Genomic DNA, 27500 nt, shown 5'->3' with positions numbered 1-27500 from the left:
GGCAGTTGTGCAACTGTGGGAATTTACAGCAGTCTTGCAACTATGATCTTCTATTCCCTTTGAACCATGTACAACCTCAACCTGAACTTGCGGGCCATGAGAGGTGCGTGAGATATATTTTGCGAGCACCACAGCATTTAGAAGTCCTTTGACTCCGTGACAAAGTGACTGGCGGATTTTTGGGACTGATGTACAGAGGTAATGTGAAAGAGGAAGCATTCGGAATGCTGCACGGGACTGCAGTGGCTTGTTCAGACAATCCACAAATTAACTATTACCAACTGGATAGAAGAATACACAAATTGCCTATTTTCTTTGAAAAGGCAACAAACAGATACAGGGCCCTATTTTAACAATCTGAAACGCAAGTATCAAACGCGAAACACAAGTAACTTTGTGGGCGGATCTCTAAATGACTCTTGCGCCCGACGCAAATCAAAAATGGGTTGGTCTGAAGTAGCTACATTAATCATAGGTGTGGTTTGGGCGTAACGTGCAATAAACCAATCAGAGCATCATCTCACATTCCCTTTAAAAGCAGGAACGCTTGTTCCATGGCAGATTGCTATTATAATGGCGGATTTGCCAGGCGCATGCCAGGAGCGGTTCACAGCCGAGGAGACCGACGTTCTCATCAGGGCCGTAAAAGACAGAGAAGTGACATTGTATAGGGATGGGAGAAACCCACCCAAATTAGCTTCGGTTAAACAGGCGTTTAATAATTTGGGTAAATGTGTAAGCTATATTTATGCCTATTTCTTCACATCTTCATGGACACCACATTGATTTTCCTCGTGTGGTAATATTTTTCCTTGTAATTATGTATGGTTTGCAAAAATGGGAACTGCTGCGTCTGTGTAGATGAGAGAAGCAAAGTGTATGCGCGTTGTGCACACGCTACATTATGGCCAAGCATGCGCCCTTAAAATAGCTTCTGAATAACGCGCCACTGACTTTAGACTAGGTTTTTCCTGGTCTGTGGTGGAATTGTTTTCTGAAACTGCAAAATAGCACCAGGGAACATTTGCGCCAGAACACGCCTCCTCTTTTCGCTGAACCGCCCTGGGAGCGCAAGTTCATTCCCTAATTTACAGACGTGCGTCTGTGGAGGGAAAAGTCCGCTGTGCGTCGGGTGCAAAAAAGGAATGATAATCAAGCGTAGCGTCAGTTCTGGCAGGTCACGTTAGTCAAGCTCGCATCAGCTGACTCTCAGCTGATCCACGTCTACCTATAGGAATACGACGCCTATCACTGTATATATAAGCTCCTTCAGTATTATCAGCAGCTATTGCGTTTCACAGGAGCCAATTAAATGGCGAAATTCGGCAGGCAAACCACATCATCTCACAAGGAATCGTACAATTGGGAATTTAGCAAGAGGAATTCTTTCCCCACAAGGATTTTACCTCAGATTAATTCAAGTTCATAAACTTGACCACGAGATTCGCCGCATTGATCATAAGCTGCCTGATTTGGAAGTGATCTCAGTCTGCATTGCTGCTCGCAGCGCTGCATTATTGACACAGGACTCGATGTGATTCACTCTCAATTCATCTCTGAAAGTCTTCACGGAGCCAAGCTAAGTGCCTTTTTAATGCTCATTGCTAAAAGCTATCAGGATAGGGCAACATGCTTGTTGCTAATGCTATCCGTGTGCTTGGGCTTATCTAGTCGTTTTCATTAAAATGCTCTTGCTAGGTTTATGAGATTAAATTGGCAATGTGCGTTACTTATCTGCTGTCATTGGCAACTGCTCGCGATGCACATGCAGTGCTTTTAGCACTATGCAGCACAGATTTAGGCAGTTTGCGGTGATAGTTAGGAAATAACAATTCATGGTGCTAAGTTGCTAACGGAATCATTTCTGCTGTGGCACAGCTCTAAAAAGACATAGTAAACAGTCATTATTCAGTTGAGTCAATTCAGCGATGATCCTGTCGGGTATTGGACACGCTTGGTCTATCTATATAGTTCTTGGAAACACGGCATTCTTAAAGCTATAGTGTATTGTATATGTGATTGTTTTAAAGGCTATCTAACCTATATGTTATTGAAAACTACTTGCTCTAAAAGCTGTTAGTTGCTATTGGGAACATGTTTTTTTTACTTTTAAGGTTATTTAGCCCAGTCATTATTTGGAACATGGCTGTGTTTTAGGCTTATATCTGGTGTCATTATCACATGCTGTGCTAAGCTTATCAGGTTTCAGCAACATTGCTATCAGTACTATACGGTGGTTGCTAGTGCAAATGTTATCGAATATATTCTTGTTACTTAGGCTTCTAGTATTATACCGCATACTGTCCGAAGCAACATGCTGTGGTAATCAAGCGTTGTTTTAGGCTTATCTGGTTGCTTTGGAAAAATACTCGCTCTTTATTCTATCTGATTATTGCAACATGCTGTGTTAAAGTTAGCGCATGCTTGTGGCTAAAGCTATCTAGATTATCGGTAACATACTTATACAAAATACACAGTAGGTACATTCACTTCGGAGGTCTGTTATTCAACACTAACAACATCGTAGCTCGATGGTCCTGTGAAGGAGCGTGGAATCATGGGAGTCGTCATCTTCACCTCCACAGCCGATGGAATCAGTAGGGAGCAAAAATGATGTGCATGAATGAAGCACACTGCATAGCTTAGCTGCACACTGCATCTGACTCAGAGCTACAGGGTGTATGCTTCCCCTGCCAAACTACGCTTCCCCTGTTAAACTACACTAGTTTAAGCAATGGTTCTGTCATTATACAACATGCTTGTTGTATCAGTTGTTGCTGCAAGTCGGAGCTATTGCTGTAGGGTGTATGCTTCCCCTGCCAAACTACACTAGTTTTAGCAATAGTTCCGCGGTTATACAACATGCTTGTTGTATCAGATTTTGCTGCCGCTAGGGGTGTAAGCTTCCCCCAATAGATCCCATACAATTGGTAAATTGGCTACAGCAAAATGCTTGTTGCAATGTGTCCTTGCTTGCTCCAGCTGGGGGTGATGCTTCCCCCATTAAATTGGATCTATAGTGCTCAACATATGCCGCTAACATCAGGATGTATTAACCATTCTATCAGCCTCGGTCGTCTTGGGGGTAGTGTATAAAAAAATAAAAATGGTTGTAGTTTACTTTTGTAGAAACCAAGAAAATACCAAGTATAACAAGGTTATGACATCATTGACAGGTGTCAGTGTACGCAGTTTTTGCAAACCAACATATCTGTGCCTAAATATATCTATGTATCAGATTCACTCTTGTTGCATTAAACCATCCAGCTGTATTAATGACATGTGTTGCTTAATTCTGCGTGAACTGGAAGTTTCCACCAACATTACTCAGTATTGTGAAGTATTTCCAATGAAAAGGATAATTGAAAAGGAAATCTCCATTTCTCATCTCTAGCTTACAGTCGTCACTCAAAAGAAACTGGAACTGGACTGGGGATATACAACCACAAGCAAGCAGCTGATTCATTTTGATATCTCAATTTCCACTTCTTCATTTCAGACGGCATGCCATCCATGGCAATATGCATGTTTACTGCTTAAGCATTTCGGGTATTGACAACATGCTTGTTGCTATGGCTGATGCGGGTATTGGCAACATACTCGTTTAGGTCATGGGCAGCATACTTGCGTAAGGCTTTCCGTTATTGTTGGTAACATGCTGTTCCCCAAGTTTTTCAGGTATTGGTAACATGCTTGTTGCCTTGGGTCACTCAGGTAACTGCAAAAGCATCCAAAATTGCGCTGTCAGTTATGTTTGGGGGATATTGGCATATGGTTTTGTTTTGGGGGGTTATTGCTGCTCTCCCTGCTCTTATCCATGCTAGGCTGCATGGATGCGCAGGGGGTTCTCGCCCAGAACAGAACCATACCGCCAATCCAAACTGTTTGCTAATTGTCAATCGTATTTGACTATAGTGGTCCTGACAGAACATGCGTCGGTGTACAAAGTCAATTGTGCTGGGTGCAAGATAGGGCCCACAGAGTATCTCTTACAAACCAGTCAAATGAATGAATCGAACTCAACACTGCTCCCAAAGTGTGCTCTCTGAATTTGGGCACTGAATTAGGAGCAAATTTCCCCTGATGCATGTTGCACAAATGCTAAATTAAAGTGAATCAGGTGAAAAATCAGTTGCCAATGCTGCAGTGTTTGGAAAATCTTTTGCGAAAAATGTCTGGCAGATTCTCCCTAACTTTTCTGGTGTCTGATAGGGTTTGAAAGAGATCTACGCTGTATGTTCACAGCAATTCACAGTGGTCTCCTGGTACCCGGATGGAATTGTGTTCTCTTGACCACAGGTGGGTAAAAACGTGGATGGAATTAACTATATGACACGCCGCACACTTTCTGTGTATCACATTCAACATGAAACACATCTAGCCATCAGAAATCATTGTCATCTCTGAGCCACTATTTATCCAAGGCTGGTTTAAAGGCATATTGTGTTCTTTTCAGGGAAATCGGTGAGGGAGAGAAAAGACAGCTGTTGAATTATGATGTAATCATAATCTATGCTCAGCTGCTCTAGACACAAGTTAAAGAACAAGGCAGGCATTTAGGTCAATTTGTTCAAATAAACGGATTGTCTGGACTGAAATGGTATTTGTTTGGTCATCTACTGTGAAGGGTTAGCTCAAGATTACTCCTAAAGTGAGCCATTGTAAATGTGTTTTCCTTTCAGATCAGTTGATTATAAAATCAAGATTGCATTTATTCAATTTGTACATACATTTTATTATCCATAAAAATGCCAAGCACTGCCAATTCATAATCAAATAGTCTAAATGTTGATCAATAAGTAAGGGATCATGTACAGTACATACTCACATTGTCTTACTTATAACACTGCCACTTAACTAAATGCACATGAAATATCGATTTGAGGTGAAATTGAGTTTTTATTAGACAGTGGAATCTAACACAGCTATGTTGGAAACAATTTTCATTACAGTCAGTTATAAAAGATTTAACAGCAGAATCGGCCAATTCAGCAAACTATTCCAGAGAGCCGTATAGTAAATAAAATCCATTGTTTCAAAATCTAAAGAAAATACTGGGTTGATTAAATTTAAATGATCTTATTCAGTACACAGTTTGCTTCTGTTCTTTTATTTTTAATCCTTCCATCACTGTTCCTCACCCCTTTGTGTGAACATTTATTTGTGATTAATTTATTTTAGAGTTTGGCTTGATTTGGTGTCCTCATCCACAGTGGACCTGTAGTAATTTAATTGCTTTATGGCAACCTCCTTAATGAACCCCTTTCCCTTTCTGAATAAAGGTCACATTAAGGTCTTAATGCAACTCAATAATAATAATAATAACAATAATTGATAATTAAATAACTGATAATATAAATGATGAATTACTATATTGTAAAATTACAAACAACTAAATTAACTGTGGGAAATTGGGATGGACTAATACTAATTTTGCATGATACTTAAGATGGATGTTATGGGAATTGGGATGAAGTCCTGGTCACTTGCTTTTGGTGCTGGAGGCAAAGGTATAGATCACACTTTATATTAGGTGTCCTTACCTACTATGTACTTGCATCAAAAAATAAGTACAATATACTTTTGCTGCTATTGAGGTGGGATACTTGTAAGGTTAGGGACAGGTTTGGTGGTATGGGTAGGCTTAAGGGTGGGTTAAGGTGTAATGGGAAGATCAACAGTGTAATTACAGCTGTGATTACATGCAGGTATTTAAAAAAAAAAAGTATAATGTAAAAACATGTATGTATACAATAAGTGCATTGTATCAAATTATTAATTTAAACGTTAGTACATAGAAAAGACACCTAATATGAAGTGGGACCATGGCATGTAGTTAACTACGTGACTCCTACCTCCTTTCTTGTAAAAGACCAGTTCGGTCTTAAACTCCTGCCTTTCGTCCAGTGCGCCCTGCATCTGTGCCATCAGCTTATCACTGGTCTCTGGCCCATACAGAAAATGACACGCACAGCTCTTCTGCATCAGTTCTGCCCGGGCATAGCCAGTGAGTTCACAGAAGCCATCAGAACAGTACACGATGGGATATAGAGACTGGACCTGTGCATTCCCCAGCACAAAGTTACTGTCTGTGAGGGAAAAACAACAAAGAGAAAAAGATAAAGGTCTGCTCATAAGAAATTCAACAAAGTTCTTTGAGTTTCAACACTCAAAAGTGTTAATATGCAGTGATAGAAAAATAATGTGAGTTAACAGAAATCCCTTGTGCTAGCGATATTTTATCCAGCTCTGTTATCGCACTCACCCCAGACTGACTGGGGGCCTGAACAATTCGCACATCTTCTCAACAATGCTTTAAAGGCACCTTTAAACATTTTCCACAAGCCTACAGGGAATCTGTTTTGACTGCTGCTATCAGACAGTGCAAGGCTTCCATATCCTGCACCTCCTCTTGCTCAACACAGTAGTAGTTATGCTCACATGTTTATCTAATTCTTAAGCGTCGTACGGGTAGATATCTCTTGAGTTTAAAGGGATACTCCACCCAAAACTGAAAATTCTGTCATCATTTGCTCACCCTCAAGTTGTTGCAAACCTGTATGAGTTTCTTTCTTCTGCTGAACACAAAGGAAGATATTTTGAAGAACGATTGGAACTTTGGCACCATTGACTTCCATAGTATTGTTTTTTCTACTATGGAGGTCAATGGTGCCAAACAACTGTTTGGTTCCAATCGTTCTTCAAAATGTCTTCCTTTGTGTTCAGCAGAAGAAAGAAACTCATACAGGTTTGCAACAACTTGAGGGTGAGTAAATGATGACAGAATTTTCATTTTTGGGTGGAGTATCCATTTAATGGAGGGGTTCAAGCTTGAGATTCGACTACAGCTCTATGTTCCCCCTTGGACTATTTGATAGATGCCTGAATGAATGTGACAGGAGTGAGGTAAACAGCCATTTACATGTATGTATGCTGCTGTGATGAGCGACTCTTAAACTTTCGTTTACTCATTTAAAACATTTTGTTTTGCACTATGTGTTATGTTTTGCATTATATATTATATCTGTATATTGCTCTGAATATTGTATGAAGTATAGAGCAAATGGTATACTAAACATTTTCTCAGAACTAACCTCAACCAGAAAGTGTCCAAATACATTCATTTTTAGAATATTTTTGGGAGCCACTGTTGTTATACATTAAAATCAATATGCCCAAGCATATTTTTGTTTTTTAATATAATCAGAGTTGTTTATTTACATTTGTTTGAATATTCAGATTTATTGAACTAGTTTGCATAACTGCTTTTCATAACAATTTCCTATACTGGATGAAATTCCATTCATCATCCTTCTTTATTTTATTAGATTTACAGGCTACATGCAGTGTTAAGCAGAACCAAAATAACACCATTCAGTTCTGAAAGTGTGAATGATAAACAAGATCAAACACTGAATCTAAAGCCCAGTATTATTCCACACAATTTCCTTATAAACCCAGTGCAAGTACAAACATGCACTACTTTAGACTTCACATATTCAGAAGCATGGCCTTTTATCACCAAAAAAGAGAAAAGAAAGATGAAAAATTGAGAGAATATGCATGAAAAAAAGAATGGAATGTGCCGCCTTATATTATCAGCAGTCATTAAATCCTCCCTTAGAGCTAAGAAGTCATAATCATATTCTGACCAATCGAATATTTATTGCTTCGCGTCGAGGCGCAAATATTGATCCATGGGCTGGTGGGCGCCCCCCTCCCTCTCTCTATGTGTTTAATATTTCAAAGGGTTGTGAACGGGAGCAGATTTGAATGTGGTATTTAAAATGGAGCAGTGAGCTGCAGGTTCATTTTTGAGGTATAATAAAGTGAATGGAACGGGAGTGAAAAGCTACCAATCACATCAAGACAACAGCACAAAGAAGTGAGCAGAACAGCTTTGGAGAAAGACAGCCAGGATGTGAAGAAAGAGTGGAGTGGACAAGAAAAGTGATGTAATATTTATTACTACACTACACTAATTACTCGATTCTGATTGGTCAATAGCACTATCCAGCAGTCTGATATTTCATCAGATATTACAGCCCTGTGTATTAGTCCACTCTTCCAGGTAAATAAAACTGGCGCTACTGTCTCCAGTACTGTCCACTCTTACGTCTCACTAAGTGAAAATCAGCTTTGAGGATTTTAGTACTGTAATACTGTTACAATTAATTAATTATATATATATATATATATATATATATATAAAATAAACCGATAAACTGCGGTTAAAATATTGGAATGTGTATGTGATAACACTTTAGAATACTGTTATATCTAGGGCTGGGTATCGAGTTCGATACTTTTTAGGCACCGACCGATTTAGGAATCCAGAAGAATTTTAACGGGAAAACGTAATTAACTCACATTAAACTAGGCATCTTGTAAAGTGTGCTTATCCTTAAGGTTAGCTGCATTAACAGTTTAGCCTTGTTATTTTTCCCTCTTCACATTAGTATTACAGCCTCTGCTATAACATTATCTGTTCATAAAATTGGTATAGAAAAAAGTATCGTTCAGGAACCGGTATCGAAGTCATGGTATCAGTATCGATATCGATATAAATTTTTAAACGATACCAGAGACAATTTATATAGAGACATGCCACTTCCTCAATCCTCAATACAACTATATAGGGAAAACCCGTAACGCCAAAGATGGCGGTTGTATGCACATGCCCCGCCCCTCCCGCTGGAAAGCCAATCGTCTGCTTTTAACAGTCAAGCCGGGAAACATGTAAGTCTATCGTCTGGTTCCACTGACGAGAACCCTTGCGCATGCGTAAGGGTTATAACCTGTGGGGAAAAAGACCTTTTAAACCTTATTTTGGGGCAAAGTCGTCAAATTTTTTCAGCGATTTTTATCATATTTTACTGCTGTTTCTATACATGCAGTTTTTATGTCCCGGTGACCAGTGAAAGTGCAGTTCAGACTCTCTGCCCATTCATTTAGATAGGAGCCTGGTCTTGTTAGTCCGAAATAGCTGCCCGGAGGCGTTGCCAAGATGGCGGCCGAGTGGTATGACTTGCCTAAAAGGACTTTGACGATACCCAGCCCGAGTTATATCATTAATGCATAACTACACAGGAACAAATTAATAACGTAAATTTAACATTCTAGTAACTCTTATTAACTTAAAGACCTAGAACATTTTTGGAGCACCTGACTCGCCTGTACTTTTCTTTGTTTTTCTAACCCATTATTACGGTGGCCGAGAGAGCTCAACGCGCTGCAACTGAAGAAAACACATGCAAATAGAAGAAAACACATGCAAATAGAAGAAAACACATGCAAATAAAATAAAACGCATGCAAATAGAAACAAAAGCGTGCAAATAAAAAAAACACCCGCAAATTAAGAAAACATCTTCATCAGTTTCACAACACACGTGTGCTCCAAATACTCACAACACCACCAAATACAGACACATGCTGCAAATAACACAAAGCACAACGGAAATGTTTCCAGGGGAACCAAATAAGTGACGAACCCGGCTGGAACGTGCTGGCATAGATATCCATAAATCTATGCGTGCTGGTGCTTACAGCTTAAAATTATACTTTATTTATTTGTTTATTTATTTATTTGTTTGTGCAAAACATACAGAGATTACATTTTTTTATGACATACAACTTGTATACAATGTAAAATGTATTAACAATATGTTCAATGTCATCAGAATACAAATGAGAAAAGAACAATGAGCTAAAGCTGGCTGGGGCTGAAAAAGATAAAGATAAAGAAAGAAAAACATGAAGGAAAGATATTTATCTATAGATCAGTTACACTGTACAAATTGTTTCATGTTATTACATTTTCATAAAGAAAAGTTTCGTAAGAAATGTTAGGTAATGTATGTTCCAAAATTTTTAAAGTTGAGACACACAGATATATATAACGCATATTTTAACAGCTTTTTTGTAAAATAAAAATAAAAATGTATTTTCATCCGTTATGTTAACAGCATTATATTTCTGTTGTAAGACCAGCTGATGGACATCGTGCTGCGTTGTCATGGGAACATCCCAGGTGAAAATAATGAGGAAATTACGTTGTCTTTAGTTGCTCCCTTCATCAAGTGCGCTCCACACGGCTACATAACAGCACACTAGAGCCCTGCTCCCTCCACAGTCCCACTTTAAGGGCTCTGCAATCTGCCCTTCGAAGGGAGTATGGCATATAGGGAAGCTCACGAGCAATAAGCACGTCTCAGCCGGGTTCGTCACTTATTTGGTTCCCCTGGAAACATTTCCGTTGTGGTCTGTGTTATTTGCAGCGTGTTTTCTGTATTTGGTTGTGTTGTGAACTTTTGCAGCGCGTTTCCTTATTTGGAGCACACGTGTGTTGTGAAACTGATGAAGATGTTTTTTTTTATTTGCAGGTGTTTTTTTTTATTTGCACGCGTGTTTTTCTATTTGCATGTGTTTCTTTCTATTTGCATGCGTTTTTTTCTATTTGCACGCGTTTTTCTCTATTTGCATGTGTTTGCTTCAGTTGCAGCGCGTTGAACTGTCTCGGCCACCGTACATTAGCAGTCAGCATCAAGTGCGATATATCATTTTAAACAGGAGAACTTGAAGTTTCAATCTAGCTCATTTAAATTCCCAATTTTACTTTTATTTTGTCTTAGAATGGATGAATTTACCAGATTTAAGGTTAAAAAAAATTTTTTTTACTCAAACAAAACCTCCAGAAGTCTGGATTTTTTTCCTTTAGAAAGTTTTACTTGGATATTCTAGATTTCCAGATGAAATTTTGTCTACATGTAACAATCTCTAAGCAAGTTATAGCCATTTATTACAACATAATTATAGGCGATTTTCAGTGAAAAGCTGGTGTTTTTTTATTTACTGACAATGTAGATGTGTCAAGAAAAGTTCCGGAAGTAAAATAAATAGAAGCATTGTTATATAATATTAGAACACTGAAGCAAAAGTGACTTTTTATGTGTGTGTGTGTGTGTGTGTATTCAATCTGAACATGAACAACAAACACAAATAGTGCAGCAAGTAGTGTAAACAATTGTGAAAATTTTCTTGACTTGTGCAACAAAAATACAAACAGTGCAAATAATTTTCACAAACTATTATTGTAGTATATGTACTATATATAAGTATTGACTTTCTTTGATGAATCAATGCTGATCAAAACTTGATGACGCAATCACATTCACTACGGAGCATCTGAATCTCTAAAAGCGAAAAACCCGATATCAGAGAATCTCCTCTTTAAATTTCTTTTTAAAGCATACTGATTGGATTAGCGGTTCAAAAGTTATTAAACATTTAAGAACAATAGTTATTTTTAGCCGCCGGCGGCTGTATAGGTCTTTAACTAACAAGAAACTCTGATCCAAAACAAGGTTTTGGAAAGTAATTCCAGTAACACTTTACTAAAAGCCTTTATGTAATGCATTATAAAGGTATTCATAACGTACTTTATAATGCATCATATCTTTAAATAAATAATTGTAACCAAAGTTAAAATGCATTATAACATTCACAGATTCCTTGTTACATCTGAAATTGGTTGTTAGTCGTGTTTTAATGCATTATACTTTCTAAGGGTGTATTATGTAACTGCGGTTACAATTATCCATGAGACCAAACAATGCATTATAAGGTGCATTACAAGGCATAATTAATGCATTAAAATACTTTTATAATGCATCATACATAAAGACTTTAAGTAAAGAGTTATCGAAATTCCCTCTGATGGATTTGGTAACACTTGAGTCATTACTAGTGGGTTAACATGATCTTCACTTTAGAATTCCAAATAATTTGTAATCCCTTTAGAATGATGTAGTAACACACGAGTCATTACTATCCAAAACCTTACAAAAAATACTTACAACGACTTCAAACATTACTTTGGTTACATTTTAGGACGAGATGGTAATATCCCTTGCTTTTAGGCAATAGTTATCATGCTTCTCACTTTAGAGTACTGAAGGATTTGGTAATACTTTACTGTCATTACTGGTGGGTTACCCTAATAGTGAACTACCACATTCAACTGAGCACTATTACTTGCTAATTTGTTAATCAGAGTTCCTTATTACCGGTAGTTAATAGTAGTTACTAGAATATTTCATTACTCATTTGTTACTGTTATTTATTACTGAGGGAACAGTATTCTACCATGTTTGATATGTTGTGTACATGAGCAGTGCCACGTCTGCGTTGTTGAATTCACATACATGTACATGTCTCATGTTTTCTCTGCTAAACCCTATCTTTTCTACCTGGCTAGAACTTCCTGTTTATTCTCATTACTCTGTAATGAATGAAGTGAATCCCACTAACAAGAGCTTCCATATGAGTTTTATTAGATGTTCTTGCTGTTGCTGTGATGAAACATTACCAATGTAAAATAAAAGCTGAGGGTGATTAATGCAGGACCTCAGAGACGGACAAAACACTCAACTAGAGAGGCTTGCAAATCTCTCTGCGGTTGAATAGATAGATCTATGACACCACTGATGGGAAAATAAACACTAGCAATCTTGTTTACAAGACAATCTGAAGATGTTTACTTTTATTATCAAATTTCAGATTTGATTGTTGCCGACATGATGTCACAATGGAACTTGACTAAACTGCATTAATCCACTACGCACCTCTCTCTCTTGTTGACACATTACTCAAGTAATGGAAAAGAGGCTTGAATTAAAGTTGACAATACTTCTGATCCAGTAACGTCTGTCTTTATTCTCCTAATTATTTTCTTTCCTATTTATCTCTTTAATGAGTTAACTTGACGCTGAACCACTAATCTGAACTATGAATTGCACACAACTTTTTTAATTATCTAACGTTTCAAACACTGCACACTCGCATGGTTGTAAAGCACTAATGTTTGTTATTTTATGGCTAGACAAGCTATATTGCCAAAGTTTATTGTTTAATGAGTTTGTTTTACAAATTAAAAAATATAATGGTTGCATAATGTATGATAGTTCACTTGTTTTTATTGCTTATTCAGCAGTGCCTCAAAAAAAGAAAAGAAAAAAGAAAAATCATGTGAGATTTCTTTAATGTCTCGTTTCTTCTAGGCAGAAATAAGATCAAGTGGTCTGCAAATGAAGACATTTTTTATGATTCACTTATGATAGTCCAAAATCAGAGCTTTAAATACAGACTCAAATATTTCTCATGTCCACAGGCCAACAAGTATTTTGTAAGCCCATTTTCCAACATGTTTAGCTCAGTTAGATATATAAAATAAATATATAGTATAACATAAAAATATACTTAACACTTCAACAGTTGTAAGCAGGCCCATGAGGTTGAAAATGCTAATATTTTTCTAAATTTGTTTCTATTTTTCTAACTTCACATATAACCTTGTTTCTCAGCACACACACATTCCTCTTACAGGCACAAAGTTGCACCCTTCATAATATGTCAGCTTTATACTGTAGGAACAAAATAAAGTGTAACAGAAACATAGCAGTTATTCCCATAAACAACAGAATAAAAGTAAAGCTGACAAATATAACATGCTAGTTGCTCATTACAGAAGCATTAGCATAACAGCTAGCAGATACTGCTGTTTGCTCTGTATGGTTTCACATTGACTGCTTTTTAATGACTTCTTTATCTCTGCTAGCTTGCCCGTGGCTTTTCTCCCTCGTAGACTTTATTAATTGTACAAAATGCATTCAATTCCGCCTAAATTTTAGATGAAAAGCTTTACTTTGTCAACATGACTCAAAAGCTAACCCACTGTCTATTAAACTGATGGTTTATATACTTTGCTCTTTGGGGGCTATGCTTAGGCATCAAGTAACTTTAAAAAAAAAAAAATGTTATTTCAGGTAATCACAAGATTATATACATTTTCACTTTTGAATAGCCAAGTAGACTGGGGAGTCCCAGACCCTAACATGATGAAAGCTGCATTAATCGCTATGACAGGTCGCAAAAACAGCAAGAAAAAGTACTGCAGAGCATCTAACTGAACTGCTTCTTCATGAGATGTGTTCATTTACCTTTATCCATTTGATATTATGTAAAGTGACTTACAGTGCATTCAAGGTTTACATTTTTGCCAATATGCATGTTACTGTATGAGTGAACATATTCTTCTTCAGAAATATGCTCCCATAGCATCAGGGGTAAGGGGAAAATAAAACTTTTTGATATTTATCCTTTAACAAACACTTTATTTAAATACTCAAGATCAATAGTGTTTAAAGGGAATAAGTTTTAGTTTTAGGTAAAAACTCATGTAGTTATCATCACTAAAGACACTGAAAATTGTATCTCTTACTGACATAGTATCTGCACTTTTGTGTTTATGATGATATAATTCGAGAGGGTGTAAAATTCTTGATAACCCCTTGAAATAAAATGTAACTGATATTAAGCTGGTATGAAGCCTCAATTTATGATCTATGGGGAGAAGTGATGTGAAGGAAGTCTTTGATAACAAATTATTCTCTGATACTGTGCTTTTGTAAAGGGAAACAACTCTAAGGAACTGCAACCGCAAACATGAATGCACAAATGAAATGACAGAACAAAACAACCCTGACTGCATTGTGATGCTTTTACACATCTATTCTCAAGGTAAGACCATTCGAGTATACTTTTAAAACCTGTTTTACCATGTTGTTGAACTGAAGAAACTGGAATATTATGGACTATTTTGTTATTCTTGGTGACTCAAAATAATGTAATGCTTGAGCGGATTTCATTTTCTAATGCTATGAATGAGAATGAATTAGTAATTAAGATATAATGCAATTTACATTTGCATTCGTTGAACTGCAATGGCTGAAGAATAAAGTTACAGTACATGAGTGTTTCTGGATACTTCAGAACAAGAGAGCTCAGAGTAGATAAGCAAGAAGAGATCTCAAATCTTGAAAATGCTTTGTGTAAACACAGGCTCTGCTAGGCAGACATCTTGCTACAGGGCAAAAGAACCACAGGGACCTTGATGAATAAAATAACGAGACTTCCAATAGCGACATCCCATAAATAATGAACGATTCCATGGTAGAGTGTGGAGCTTGAGTTTGTGTCTTGTGTTGGTTAATGAATCAGGTACAGAAAACAAGGTCATGGTAGCTTCATTTCTTCAGTTCAGATTGGAACAGAATTGTACCAACTTTCCACTACCCAAGTGCTACACGTGTGAGTGCTTGTATACATGTTTTATAAGTGCACACACTTTATACCCGTTATTCAATAATAATAATAATCATAATTATGCAAAATGTGCATGAAATCTGCATACAAACGTTTATCGTTTAAGCAAATCAGGATTCACCAATTACTTTCATAGTAAAATGTATTTTAAATTTAGAATTGATGGGTCTGTAATCTGTATGAAAGGCGTTTATTGTGTTTGAACTGGTTTTGAGGATTGGCAGTGCTGGACTATCTTGCTGCAGGTGATCTTTGTGCATCTTTAGAGAGCGTCAAGTAGGTTCTGAGAGTGACGAAAGACTGTTAAGGTTGAATAGAAAGCCCATATATGGAGATGGTTTGGCTGTTTTATGCAAATGACTAACCTTGGCCACACAGTCGCTCATTTAGAATACTCCAAATCCATTAACATTAGAACAAGGTTAAGAACAAATTCATGTGCATACGCACATGTCATGAATTAGGTGATATTTTTCGGTGAGATGTTCTCCTGTGCGTACAAATACGAAATAATCCAATTATTGTGAATGTAGAGTTGTGACTCTTTCAATAGGTTACATCGGTATGCTAATAGGTAGCAATAAGTTACTGTCTGTCTTTATGAGTGAGTCATGGAATCATTACCTCAACCGATTTGTTCAAAACTCTGATTTATTCAGGAAAGATGCAAGAGACTGGCTGTTTCCAAATATGCATACTTCCCTACTATAGTAGGTGAAAAACAGTATGTGAAAAGTGTTTTATGTTCAAATTAACAGTTTTTAAAAACAGTAGGCAAAAAGTCTGCAGATGACTTGGGTTGTTTGATTGATTATGACATCTTAGGTTCTGGTTTAGCTATAATGAAGCAGCAGGAGAGCTGAAGCCTAACCAATACATACTTAAACTCCAGTCCAGTTCTGCTATATCTAGAGCAGAATTGAGATGCAGTGAGTGATGTACCATCAAAAGAACTGTGAAAAGAATATTGTGTAAAGTGGTGTGTCAGTCTTGAAGACTTTGATGAAGACCTTTTGAAACTGAAATTGCAAGCCTTTTTATACAAAGATGCTTACAAAAATACGTGTTGCAGTCACTATAAGATTACTGCAACAGCAAATGCTAAATTAATAAATATGCTTGATAATAATTGCCTGCTTTCATAAAGGTTAATGATTTCCAGTGAAGTTAATGCTCGTTAAGCCAAATGTAGTGAGTACAAAGCCTTTCACATGAGACATAAAACAAAAATCTCAATTGGCATTCAATTCTATGTTTTTTCAGCTGCTGTTCTTTATAAAATTTACAAAGGTGCAAAGGCTTAGAATTTGCCATTTGTAGAACAATGTGAAATAGTCTTTCTCTTACATACAGTAGTACTCTTTTGTCTCCATTCATGTCACAAGCCAAAGTGTCCGATTCTGATTTGTTTCAATTTCTTTTTCTTGCTTGTGACTTTTTAAATGTGGTGACCGTCCTGCTCTTCTTGATGCCAAAGATAAATCAAGTATGCAATTACCGCAAATTATAAGTTAGATTAGTGCATTTAATTCCAAACTGGCTGTTTTCAGAAAGTCATATTGCAAAAAATCTAACATGTGTCTGATTTACAGCCACATATGAATATCAAATCAGAAATGGGATCATGTGGGATCAGAAAATCAGATTTGGGTCAAATGTGATGTGAATGTAGTCTAAGTATGATTTGAATTAGTGCAGTATTATCAATGTTGTATAACTATTTACAGTAAATGGTGCTTGGGTGGCCACATGAACTGTGTCCTGCTGCCTGAATCTTAGATCTGAAGTCCAGCTTAGGTTGAGTTAGAAATACAAGGGGTCACATTTGGAGTTTGAATGTTAATTTTAGATAAACCCACATGTTTTGGGGAGGCTGGCCTGTACAGCTGTCAGTGAAGGACACGCATTTGACCTCTTACACTGTCCTCCTCCAAACGATGACATTGCTCTTGAATATTTCTGGCAGTGCACAGGACAGGTTTCTCTGTAATTACCTTCCATGTGCTTATATACGTACGTATACTCAATGCCAATATTTATATAAAGGAGAAGTATTTCTAGTTTCCCTTTGAAATTGTAACAACTGCGCAGGTTTACTGTTTACAAGTGTGACTAAAAGATCCCAGAACTTTTATACCTGCTCCCATTAGCACACACATCTAATTGACACTAGGCCTCCGTGATGTTGCACAGTGCATGTACAGGCAGCAGTGGGTATTGTCAGCAATGAGGTTGCTAGAGATGGAGTTATGTTCGGAATAGGTTAACATTTACCAGGTCAAGACTGCCACTGACTATCACATCACTCACTATTGTTAATGAGTGAATTTCACAGGGAAATGCCCAGTCATATTTATTCCCTGTATCATAGAATAAAACACATTATATAATATATAATAAATTATAAATAATGTGCATAAAACAAATTCCCATTACTGTAATTCCAGGGCCAGATGTCAAGCCAGTGACTAAAATATCAACTTCACATCGTTTCTTTTAGTAGGATGAAAATAATCGTATTTAAATTGTGAACAAATTATACAGAAAGCGATCAAAGAACAATCTTTCCACACAGCGCGAGTTTATCTGGACAATTCGTTATGAAATCAATGACGCACGTTACACTGCACAACGAAGCTCTTACTGTATTAGGTATTTGGGTCAAAGACGTGACGCTTGCTTTTTCTGTCCGACTGAACTTTTTACCAATTAATAAACATTAAAATGAATAAAATTATAACGTGTATGTCTACCACCTCCCTTATACATATGCCCACTCTTATTTCTTTAAAAATAATTGGCTTATTGGCCATTTTCTGCCACCTGAAGTGTGAAAACATCATGTGGGGCGACCGTCCGGCCTTGACTTCTGTTTGGACAACTGGTTTTAAATCAAACTAAAATAATTTAAATATAATCCTTACCCTATTTGGCATAATTTTAAACTTGTTTTCCATTGATTGACAAAGTTATGAAACATTTGTACACACATTTCAATCATAATAAACAAACAAATCTTGTCCGAAGATGTTCATTGTCTGAAATATCATCTGGGGCGACCATCAAGAAAATACAATTAAGGGACTTTTATTTTGACAATCATCTCAAAGAGGATGTTTTATCAGCCAGCCTCATGGTGAGGGTCCCACAGAGACAACTAGCAGGTGAGTAGTCACTCTCATTTTTACAAACAAATCCTCTTTAAAACTGCTGCAGTGTATACGTCACATTTTGATATCATGTGGGGCGACCAACCTAAAACTGTAAATAATAAGTTTTATACGCAAATCTTTATTTTTAATGTAAATTTGTCAGTGATATGTGGTGAGAAGAAGCTAGCTTGGGTTCTATAGATAAGCATTAGCCTGTTATACTTGATTAAACTTGAAAACATCATCTGGGGCGACCGAGCATCATCTGGGGCGACCGCCACTGATTGCTTAAATGATAGAAAACACATATCATGTATTTGTAGTTTCTGTATGCAAATGTTTTCATTCATTATATGCATTTAGTTGTTTTAAATAACTTTCTACATTTCACCACATATTTTTTCTAAATTTCAATAATTTCCACCCTACTTCAGAGAGGACTAAGCTTACTTCTTTTTGATTATTATGTTTTTATCAGAGAAATGTGTGAATATTAAGCATTCATTCTACTTTTTCCAATTCCTTTTCTAACTCTGTGTATGTTTAAATATACTTTTTTTCCTAGATGGCCCCACTAACAAGCAAAGAAAAGACTGCTTGCTACAGGCAGCGGATCAATGCAGATCCTGTAGCAAGAGCATTCAATGAAATAGTAATGAAAAGGCAAACATTGTACACTCACCTAAAGGACTATAAGGAACACCATACTAATACTGTGTTTGACCCCCTATCGCCTTCAGAACTGCCTTAATTCTACGTGGCATTGATTCAACAAGGTGCTGAAAGCATTCTTTAGAAATGTTGGCCTATCAATATAGGATAGCATCTTGCAGTTGATGGAGATTTGTGGGATGCACATCCAGGGCACGAAGCTCCCGTTCCACCACATCCCAAAATGCTCTATTGGGTTGAGATCTGGTGACTGGGGGCCATTTTAGTACAGTGAACTCATTGTCATGTTCAAGAAACCAATTTGAAATGATTTGAGCTTTGTGACATGGTGCATTATCCTGCTGGAAGTAGCCATCAGAGGATGGGTACATGGTGGCCATAAAGGGATGGACATAGTCAGAAACAATGCTCAGGTAGGCCGTGGCATTTAAACGATGCCCAATTGGCACTAAGGGGCCTAAAGTGAGCCAAGAAAACATCCCCCTCACCATTACACCACCACCACCAGCCTGCACAGTGGTAACAAGGCATGATGGATCCATGTTCTCATTCTGTTTATGCCAAATTCTGACTCTACCATCTGAATGTCTCAACAGAAATCGAAACTCATCAGACCAGGCAACATTTTTCCAGTCTTCAACTGTCCAATTTTGGTGAGCTCTTGCTAATTGTAGCCTCTTTTTCCTATTTGTAGTGGAGATGAGTGGTACCCGGTGGGGTCTTCTGCTGTTGTAGCCCATCCGCCTCAAGGTTGTGCATGTTGTGGCTTCACAAATGCTTTGCTGCATACCTCGGTTGTAACGAGTGGTTATTTCAGTCAAAGTTGCTCTTTTCTATCGGCTTGAATCAGTCGGCCCATTCTCCTCTGACGTCTAGCATCAACAAGGCATTTTCGCCCACAGGACTGCCGCATACTGGATGTTTTCCCCTTTTCACACTATTCTTTGTAAACCCTAGAAATGGTTGTGCGTGAAAATCCCAGTAACTGAGCAGATTGTGAAATACTCAGATCGGCCCGTCTGACACCAACAGCCATGCTCAAAATTGCTTAAATCACCTTTCTTTCCCATTCTGACATTCAGTTTGGAGTTCAGGAGATTGTCTTGACCAGGACCACACCCCTAAATGCATTGAAGCAACTGCCATGTGATTGGTTGATTAGATAATTGCATTAATGAGAAATTGAACAGGTGTTCCTAATAATCCTTTAGGTGAGTGTATGTTTAAGTGATTAATGAAATGAAATGAAAAAGGAAAATGCTGTTCAATGTTATGTCCAAGCATTTAATGCATTAGTATTGAAAACATTAATTTGATGGTTATGTGTCAAATAAAATAGTGAGGAAACTGTTAATGTTATGAAATGTGTGAAATGAAATGGATATGCTGATTCTTCATAAAATTTCATTAAATGAGTTTTAACTATCAAAATCATTGAATGGTCTTAATTGCCTGCTGTTTTTCATCATGTGGGGCGACCACTTGTCATGTGGGGTAACCAACCATATTCAATTCTGTAGTAAATTCAAAAAATAATGTCTGTCCATTTTGGTTGAAATATAATTCATTGGTATAACATCAATAAGTGGATACTATATCTACACATTTTAAATCAGTTTTGTGGATTATATGAGTAAAAAAAATATGTAATTGCTCTATGAGGGTGACAGTGCCATTATAGATAAAAATGTATTTAACATAATTTGCAATAAATGAAAGGACACATGAGTATATCTTTCTTAAACAGTTCAATTAATTACTGATACTTCTTAAAATATAACTCATGTAAAGGAAATCTATTAATTTTAAGATTAATTACGGTCGCCCCAAATGACTTTAAGGTCATTGCTCTATTCATTTGAGTTTAAAAGCACTAAAATATCTTTGTTTGAAGTTTTCACACACATGCATGTGTAGACTACACTCCAAATGTTTAGAAAATAGCCAAATATATTATTATTTCAAGTATTTTAAAAATGGGCCTCTCAAAGGCCTTATACGTCATTGACCCATTTACATCATCGTGTTTGCATTGGTGAAAGCATTAGAGAGAGTGCAGAAACTGCATTGCAATGATAAGATCTTTATTCTCGCGATCAACAGACTGTCATCTGCTTGCTCAATGCTCATCACGGCAACATTTTATGTGATGGGAATAGATCTAAATACTTTCAAAACTTCTCACGATTCGTTAATCTCAATAGCTGTAATAGTAAAAACGTATAATAGCTGTAGTAAAAGTATTCAAGAGAGTTTCACATGTAATATGTAGCTATTTCATATGCAAGCATGTCAGCCAATCACAGCAGTGGCCAGTTACACTGAATCCCACAGGAGACACGCCCCTTCAAACAGAGCGTTCAAATCAGAGGCTAAAATCAGGCTAGGAAAAACGCCTTTTATTTCTAAATTATGACTATTTTTGATCTAAAAAACATACTAACATTATAAGGGCAACCCAGGAAACATTATAAAATAATAAAATAACCCCATGTCAGGGGACCTTTAATCTGTAACGCTTAATGATTTCGTTTTCCCTCAACTGAAAAAGTGTGATTCTTGTGGCAAAAAATCTTTTCAGCTCGTCTCCTTAGCCTATGTCTTCGTCTTGCCCGGATTACTGCTGCCATTTCACCAGGAGGCATATGCCAGGAAACCCGCTTCATAAGTTACACCTGCTTTTAAGAGGCGGAGAATCTTCAGCGCAAAATAGAGCCACGCTTTCACAGGCTTTTTCTGTACATAACGCGGAATACATAATTAGGCGCAGTTTACGCTTCCCCTCCCATCTCTTTATGTGACACTCCCACTTTCCCCTTGACCATCCCATGAATGCATATGCATGACACGAAAAGCGCATTTTGCCATTTTCAGTTCCCGTGACAGGCAGTCTGCGCTTTCATCTCGGTGCGTCCCGTTCGTACATACCTCGCCATGGTTTTATGCACACTTTGCGAAACAAATACGCAAAAAATGTTAGTACATCTGGCCCTCAGTATTATAATAAAATTTCATCGTTCAAAAAATAATTTAAAACAATCTTAGATTTTGTGGGGAAATGTTGCATTTTTTAAGACTGTGATTGCCAATACTGACAAATATGCTATAAGTTGGCAATTATTTTCTATTTTTAGATGAAAAACTGACATTTTACTGGTAATGTTATTTTGTTGGTGCACAGAAGACATTTACATACAACTCATAAGTTGATCAAATATTATTATGCATTTAAACTTTGGTTACCATTATTTCTGAAAAGAGAAAGTTCAAAAGAACAGAATTTATTTGAAATATAAATCTTATGTAACAATGTAAAAGTCTTTACTGTCACTTTTGATCAATTAAATGCATCCTTGCTGAATAAAAGTGTTAATTTACTAAGTTTGGGGTCAGTTTAAAAAAAAATGAAAGTGTTTGTGGTCATGAGGTATTGTAAAAGCTGATACTGTAATCTGATGGTGCTCATTAATGAAACACGAGGTCACGTGACAACAAATGTTTATTGTTGCATACTGCTAGCTATTTTGCATACCACATTACATTTTTGTTGACAAGAACGATCAAAAAAGGCAAGTTTAGTTTCTCTAATCCAGGGGTGTCCAATCCTGCCCCTGGAGGGCCACTGTCCTGCAGAGATCAGTCTTACTCAAACTCAGTATGGACACACAAGCTTGATATCTTGATGGGAATATCAATTGACATCTATTTTTTATATTGAGACAATTAAATCTTCTAACCCTTAACATATTTCAGTGCACAACTGAATTACTTCAAATGTTTACTAAACACAAATAACCATGCAAAATCAATTTATATTTGTCCATATCATTTATTCGCAAATTTTTTTTTTTTAAGCTGCAACAGCCTCTGGGAATTTGCATGAAGCATTTGACAGAGGCTATGTTTTTCAGGCAGAATGGTTTCTACCTATCACTAGCTGTAGGACAGGGCATATAATTTTCTAACCCTATTATTTTTGCATAGTCTGTAATATGTTATTCATTATATAAATAATACATCTCTGTTTGTATTAACATAACCCCTCTGAAAGAAACAGCTTAAAAATAAACCGGCGGCCTGAAATATTTGCAACCGATTCTAGCTACACAAGCTCTACTTCACACACCGTTGTATTCCTGAAAATATGTCAGAACTGTTTAAAGAGAATCGAGCTGAGCAAGTTATTGGAACATTAGAACAATTGCATATGGTGGCCTTAGCTGGTTTACGCTTGTCAGGTTGGTATGGTTCTGTGATTTAGTAGGTTTTGGGTCCTATAGTCAAACCGAAAGTTAGACCTACACCCTACATGCGTTTTGTTTTGTTGTGTGTGTGTGTGTGTGTGTGTGTGTGTGTGTGTGTGTGTGTGTGTGTAACTAGAGCAACAGAGTACAATAGAAATGAAAAGATGCTGGGTTTATAAGCCCAGTAACTCCTATTCGCTGATGTTAATACACACTCATGCTAACCCCACCCCCAGATTCATCTGATTGGCCCATTGTTTTTATACACTACCATTCAAAGGTTTGGTGTCAGGAAGGTTTTTTTTTTTTCCTTTTGGGTGAATTCAGCTCATCTCAATGGAAAAATGTGTCCTAATCAACCTAAATCCAGCCTATATATATATATCATATGTTATCGAAACACTGATGATCCATAACAACGGAAAACAACGTGCCATTTTTCCACCTCGTCTCTTTCTAAAAACGAAGCATGGAAAAAAGTAAAATGCAGACAGCAGGCAATTTATTAGTGCTGTACCACAGCAAGTTGCGTGGCACTTTGGCAACATAATTACCAAGCTGAATGCCCAGGTCTCTCTCTCTTTCGTTGCTTCTCTTTCTCTCTAAAACACAAAGCTCTGTCACTGGCCCCTAGAGCCCTGGGAGAACTATGGGGACGGCCCCCACACACTGCTGATTATAGCCTAGAGAGTGAGCAAGAGAGAGAGAGTGGTGCACTGATACAACACACATAAAAAGCAGCACACCCACATGACAGAGAGAAAGAGAGAGAGAGCAACAGTCTGTCAGTTTGTGAGTGAGCAAATGTGAGAAGTGAATAAAACCAATGGTGTTAAAACGTGTAAGCTAGGGTTTGTGAGGGAGAGAACAGAACATTAATAATCAGACTGACTAATAATTTGATACAAATAAACTTGATTCTGCCACCCTTTAGGCAACAGCACAACGAAAATTTCCACTATTCATAAATTTCATTAGCCACGCCACGCAAACAGCATCCAGGAGAATATTTACTAAACAGTTGACCTCAGTCTTATTCATTGTGCACCCGCAAGTTTAACCAGGTGCTTAATTGTGGATTACAGTATTTAAATGAAGTCATTATCATTCTTTCCAGTCTAAAAACACCTCCATTCTATGTAAATGTAGCTCTTTATACATTACACCTTGTTCACAAAATGTAACGCTATTTGTCTGGAGCAAATAGTATCATGCTGTAAACTTTTTTAAATTTATTCACGACAGATGTTTCTTTACATTTTCTATTGGCCATGGCAGCAGTGATTCATCAAATGATGATCAAAATGATGGAGAGGACAAATTGGTATGGAAGCATTGATACTTTTCATCCATACAGAAGTTATGGATTGATCGGGGGGAAAAAATAATGAATGAATTTTGAATTCATTAAAGGGATACTCCACTTTTTTTGGAAATAGGCTCATTTTACAACTCCCCCAGAGTTAAACTGTTGAGTTTTACCGTTTTTGAATCCATTCAGCCGATCTCCGGTTCTGGCAGTACCACTTTTAGCATAGCTTAGCATACATCATTGAAGTGGACAAGACCATTAGCATTTCTAAAAAAAAAATGACCAAAGAGTTTCGATATTTTTCCTATTTAAAACTTGACTCTTCTGTAGTTACATCGTGCACTAAGACCGACGGAAAATGTAAAGTTGCAATTTTCTAGGCTGATATGGCTAGGAACTATACTCTCATTCCTGCGTAATAATCAAGAAACTTTACTGCCGTACCATGAGTGCAGCAGGCGTAATGATATGACGCAGCGCCTGAAAATAGGCTACCTTCCGTCAACACAACGGAACTATTTTCAGGCGCTGCATCATATCATTACGCCATACACGCTGTCTGCCATCTGCCCTGTACAGTGAAAACCGGGATTCATCCGTAAAGAGAACACCTCTCCAAAGTGCCAGACGCCATTGAATGTGAGCATTTGCCCACTAAAGTTGGTTACGACGACGAACTGCAGTCAGGTCGAGACCCCGATGAGGACGACGAGCATGCAGATGAGCTTCCCTGAGACGGTTTCTGACAGTTTGTGCAGAAATTCTTTGGTTATGCAAATCAATTGATGCAGCAGCTGTCCGGGTGGCTAGTCTCAGACGATCTTGGAGGTGAAGATGCTGGATGTGGAGGTCCTGGGCTGGTGTGGTTACACGTGGTCTGCGGTTGAGGCCAGTTGGATGTACTGCCAAATTCTCTGAAACGCCTTTGGAGACGGCGTATGGTAGAGAAATGAACATTCAATTCACAGGCAACAGCTCTGGTGGACATTCTTGCAGTCAGCATGCCAATTGAACGCTCCCAAAAACTTGCAACATCTGTGGCATTGTGCTGTGTGATAAAACTGCACATTTTAGAGTGGCCTTTTATTGTGGCCAGCCTAAGACACACCTGTGCAAAACTCATGCATCTTGATATGCCACACCTGTGAGGTGGATGGATTATCTCGGCAAAGGAGAAGTGCTCACTAATGTAGTGTTACAAATGTATTAAATGTTTAATTAGGTTCCAATACAATAGTATTTAAAATGTACACAGTGTTTTCCACTTTGAGGCATAGATGATGAGATTTAAATCAAGCAATCCTGCCTGCTGACATTAACCTTTTGTCACTTCTCAAAGTACAGCTGGGCCTTTGTCTCTATGATAATGTTAAGGTTTGAGTGATCTAATCAGGTTGATTGGATCACCATCTATACATGACACTGTTATGCTGATGAAATCAGGAAATCTCTGCAAACGAGCTGACTCATTTACACGCCCCCTTTATGTAATTGATCCCACCAAGTTGAAATGTATATAAACTACAATGTAAGATTCCCTTTTGTTTAGACTTGACAATGATTGCAGCTACCAGCAGCTCATGTTCTCAATAAAGAATCCTGCTGAAGATACAACCCGAGTCTCCTGGTCTTCGCTTCTGAGTTTCCTACACTTTAGAGGAAAAAAGTTCACAACACTAACACAGATTTAGACAGATTTGAGAACAATATTTGAGAGAAATAGGCCTTTTGTGTACATAGAAAAAGTCTTAGATCTTTGAGTTCAGCTCATGAAAAATGGGGGCAAAAACAAAAGTTTTGCGTTTATAATTTTGTTCAGTGTAATTTATTATTAATCATTATTTATGCACATTTATATACACATTTATTGTTTTTGCATTTAATTATTATAATATCAATGCAAATATGTAATCAGCCAATCACATGGCAGCAACTCAATGCTTTTAGGCTTTTAGGTAGATGTAGACTATCAGCTGAAGGTCAAACTGAGCATCAGAATAGTAAAGAAAGGTAATTTAAGAGACTTTGAACGTGGCATGGTTGTTTGTGCCAGACGGGCTACAATGGGTATTTCATAAACTGCTGATCTAATGGGATTTTCACGCACAACCATCTCTAGGGATTACAGAGAATGATCTGAAAAAGAGAAAATATCCAGAGGGCTGCAGTTCTATAGGTGGAAATGCCTTGTTGATGCCAGAGGTCAGAGGAGAATGGCCAGACTGGTTCGATCTGATAGTAAGGCAACAGTAACTCAAATAACCACTCGTTACAACCGAGATCTGCAGAAGAGCATCTCTGAACACACAACACGTTGAGCCTTGAAGCAGATGGGCAACAGCAGCAGAGGATCACACCGGGTGCCACTCTTGTCAGCTAAGAACAGGAAACTAAGGCTACAATTCACACAGGCTCACCAAAATTGGACAATAGAAGATTGGAAAAATGTTGCCTGGTCTGATTAGTCTTGATGTCTGCTGCGACATTCAGGTGGTTGGTCTGAGTCAGAATTTGGAATAAACAACATGAAAGAATGGCTACATCGTGCCTTTTATGAGCGGTTCATGCTGGTGGTGGTGGTGTAATTGCGATATTTGCTTGGCACACTTTAGGCCCCTTAGTACCAATTTAGCATTGTTTAAATTCCACAGCCTACCTGAGTATTGCTGCAGACCATGTCCATTCCTTTATTACCACAGTATACCCATCTTCTGATGGCTACTTCCAACAGGATAATGCACCATGTCACAAAGCTCAAATCATCTCAAACTGATTTATTGAACATGACAATGAGTTCACTAAACTCAAATGTCCTCCAGAGTCACCAGATCTCAATCCAACAGAGCACCTTTGGGATGTGGTGGAACAGGAGTTTCGCATTATGAATGTGCAGCTGACAAGTCTGCAACTGATTGATGCTATCATGTCAATATGGACCAAAATCTATGAGGAATGT

The 27500-nt window shown here is 37.6% G+C and overlaps 1 protein-coding gene across 1 annotated transcript in view; it reads right to left on the bottom strand.

The window, feature by feature from the left end:
* The window catches only part of kcnh3 (potassium voltage-gated channel, subfamily H (eag-related), member 3), a 208873-nt gene that overhangs the window by 57718 nt on the left and 123655 nt on the right, over positions 1-27500 (bottom strand). Inside the window, exon 2 of the mRNA XM_056242113.1 lies at positions 5856-6089. Within this exon, the coding sequence (XP_056098088.1) occupies positions 5856-6089 (234 nt within the window). The remainder of the gene's footprint in view (positions 1-5855; positions 6090-27500) is intronic.

Source organism: Rhinichthys klamathensis, unplaced genomic scaffold (assembly GCF_029890125.1).
Source record: "Rhinichthys klamathensis goyatoka isolate OS25496 unplaced genomic scaffold, OSU_Roscu_1.1 h1tg000693l_1, whole genome shotgun sequence".
Lineage (NCBI taxonomy): Eukaryota > Metazoa > Chordata > Actinopteri > Cypriniformes > Leuciscidae > Rhinichthys > Rhinichthys klamathensis.
This window is presented reverse-complemented; position numbering and strand designations above follow the sequence as displayed.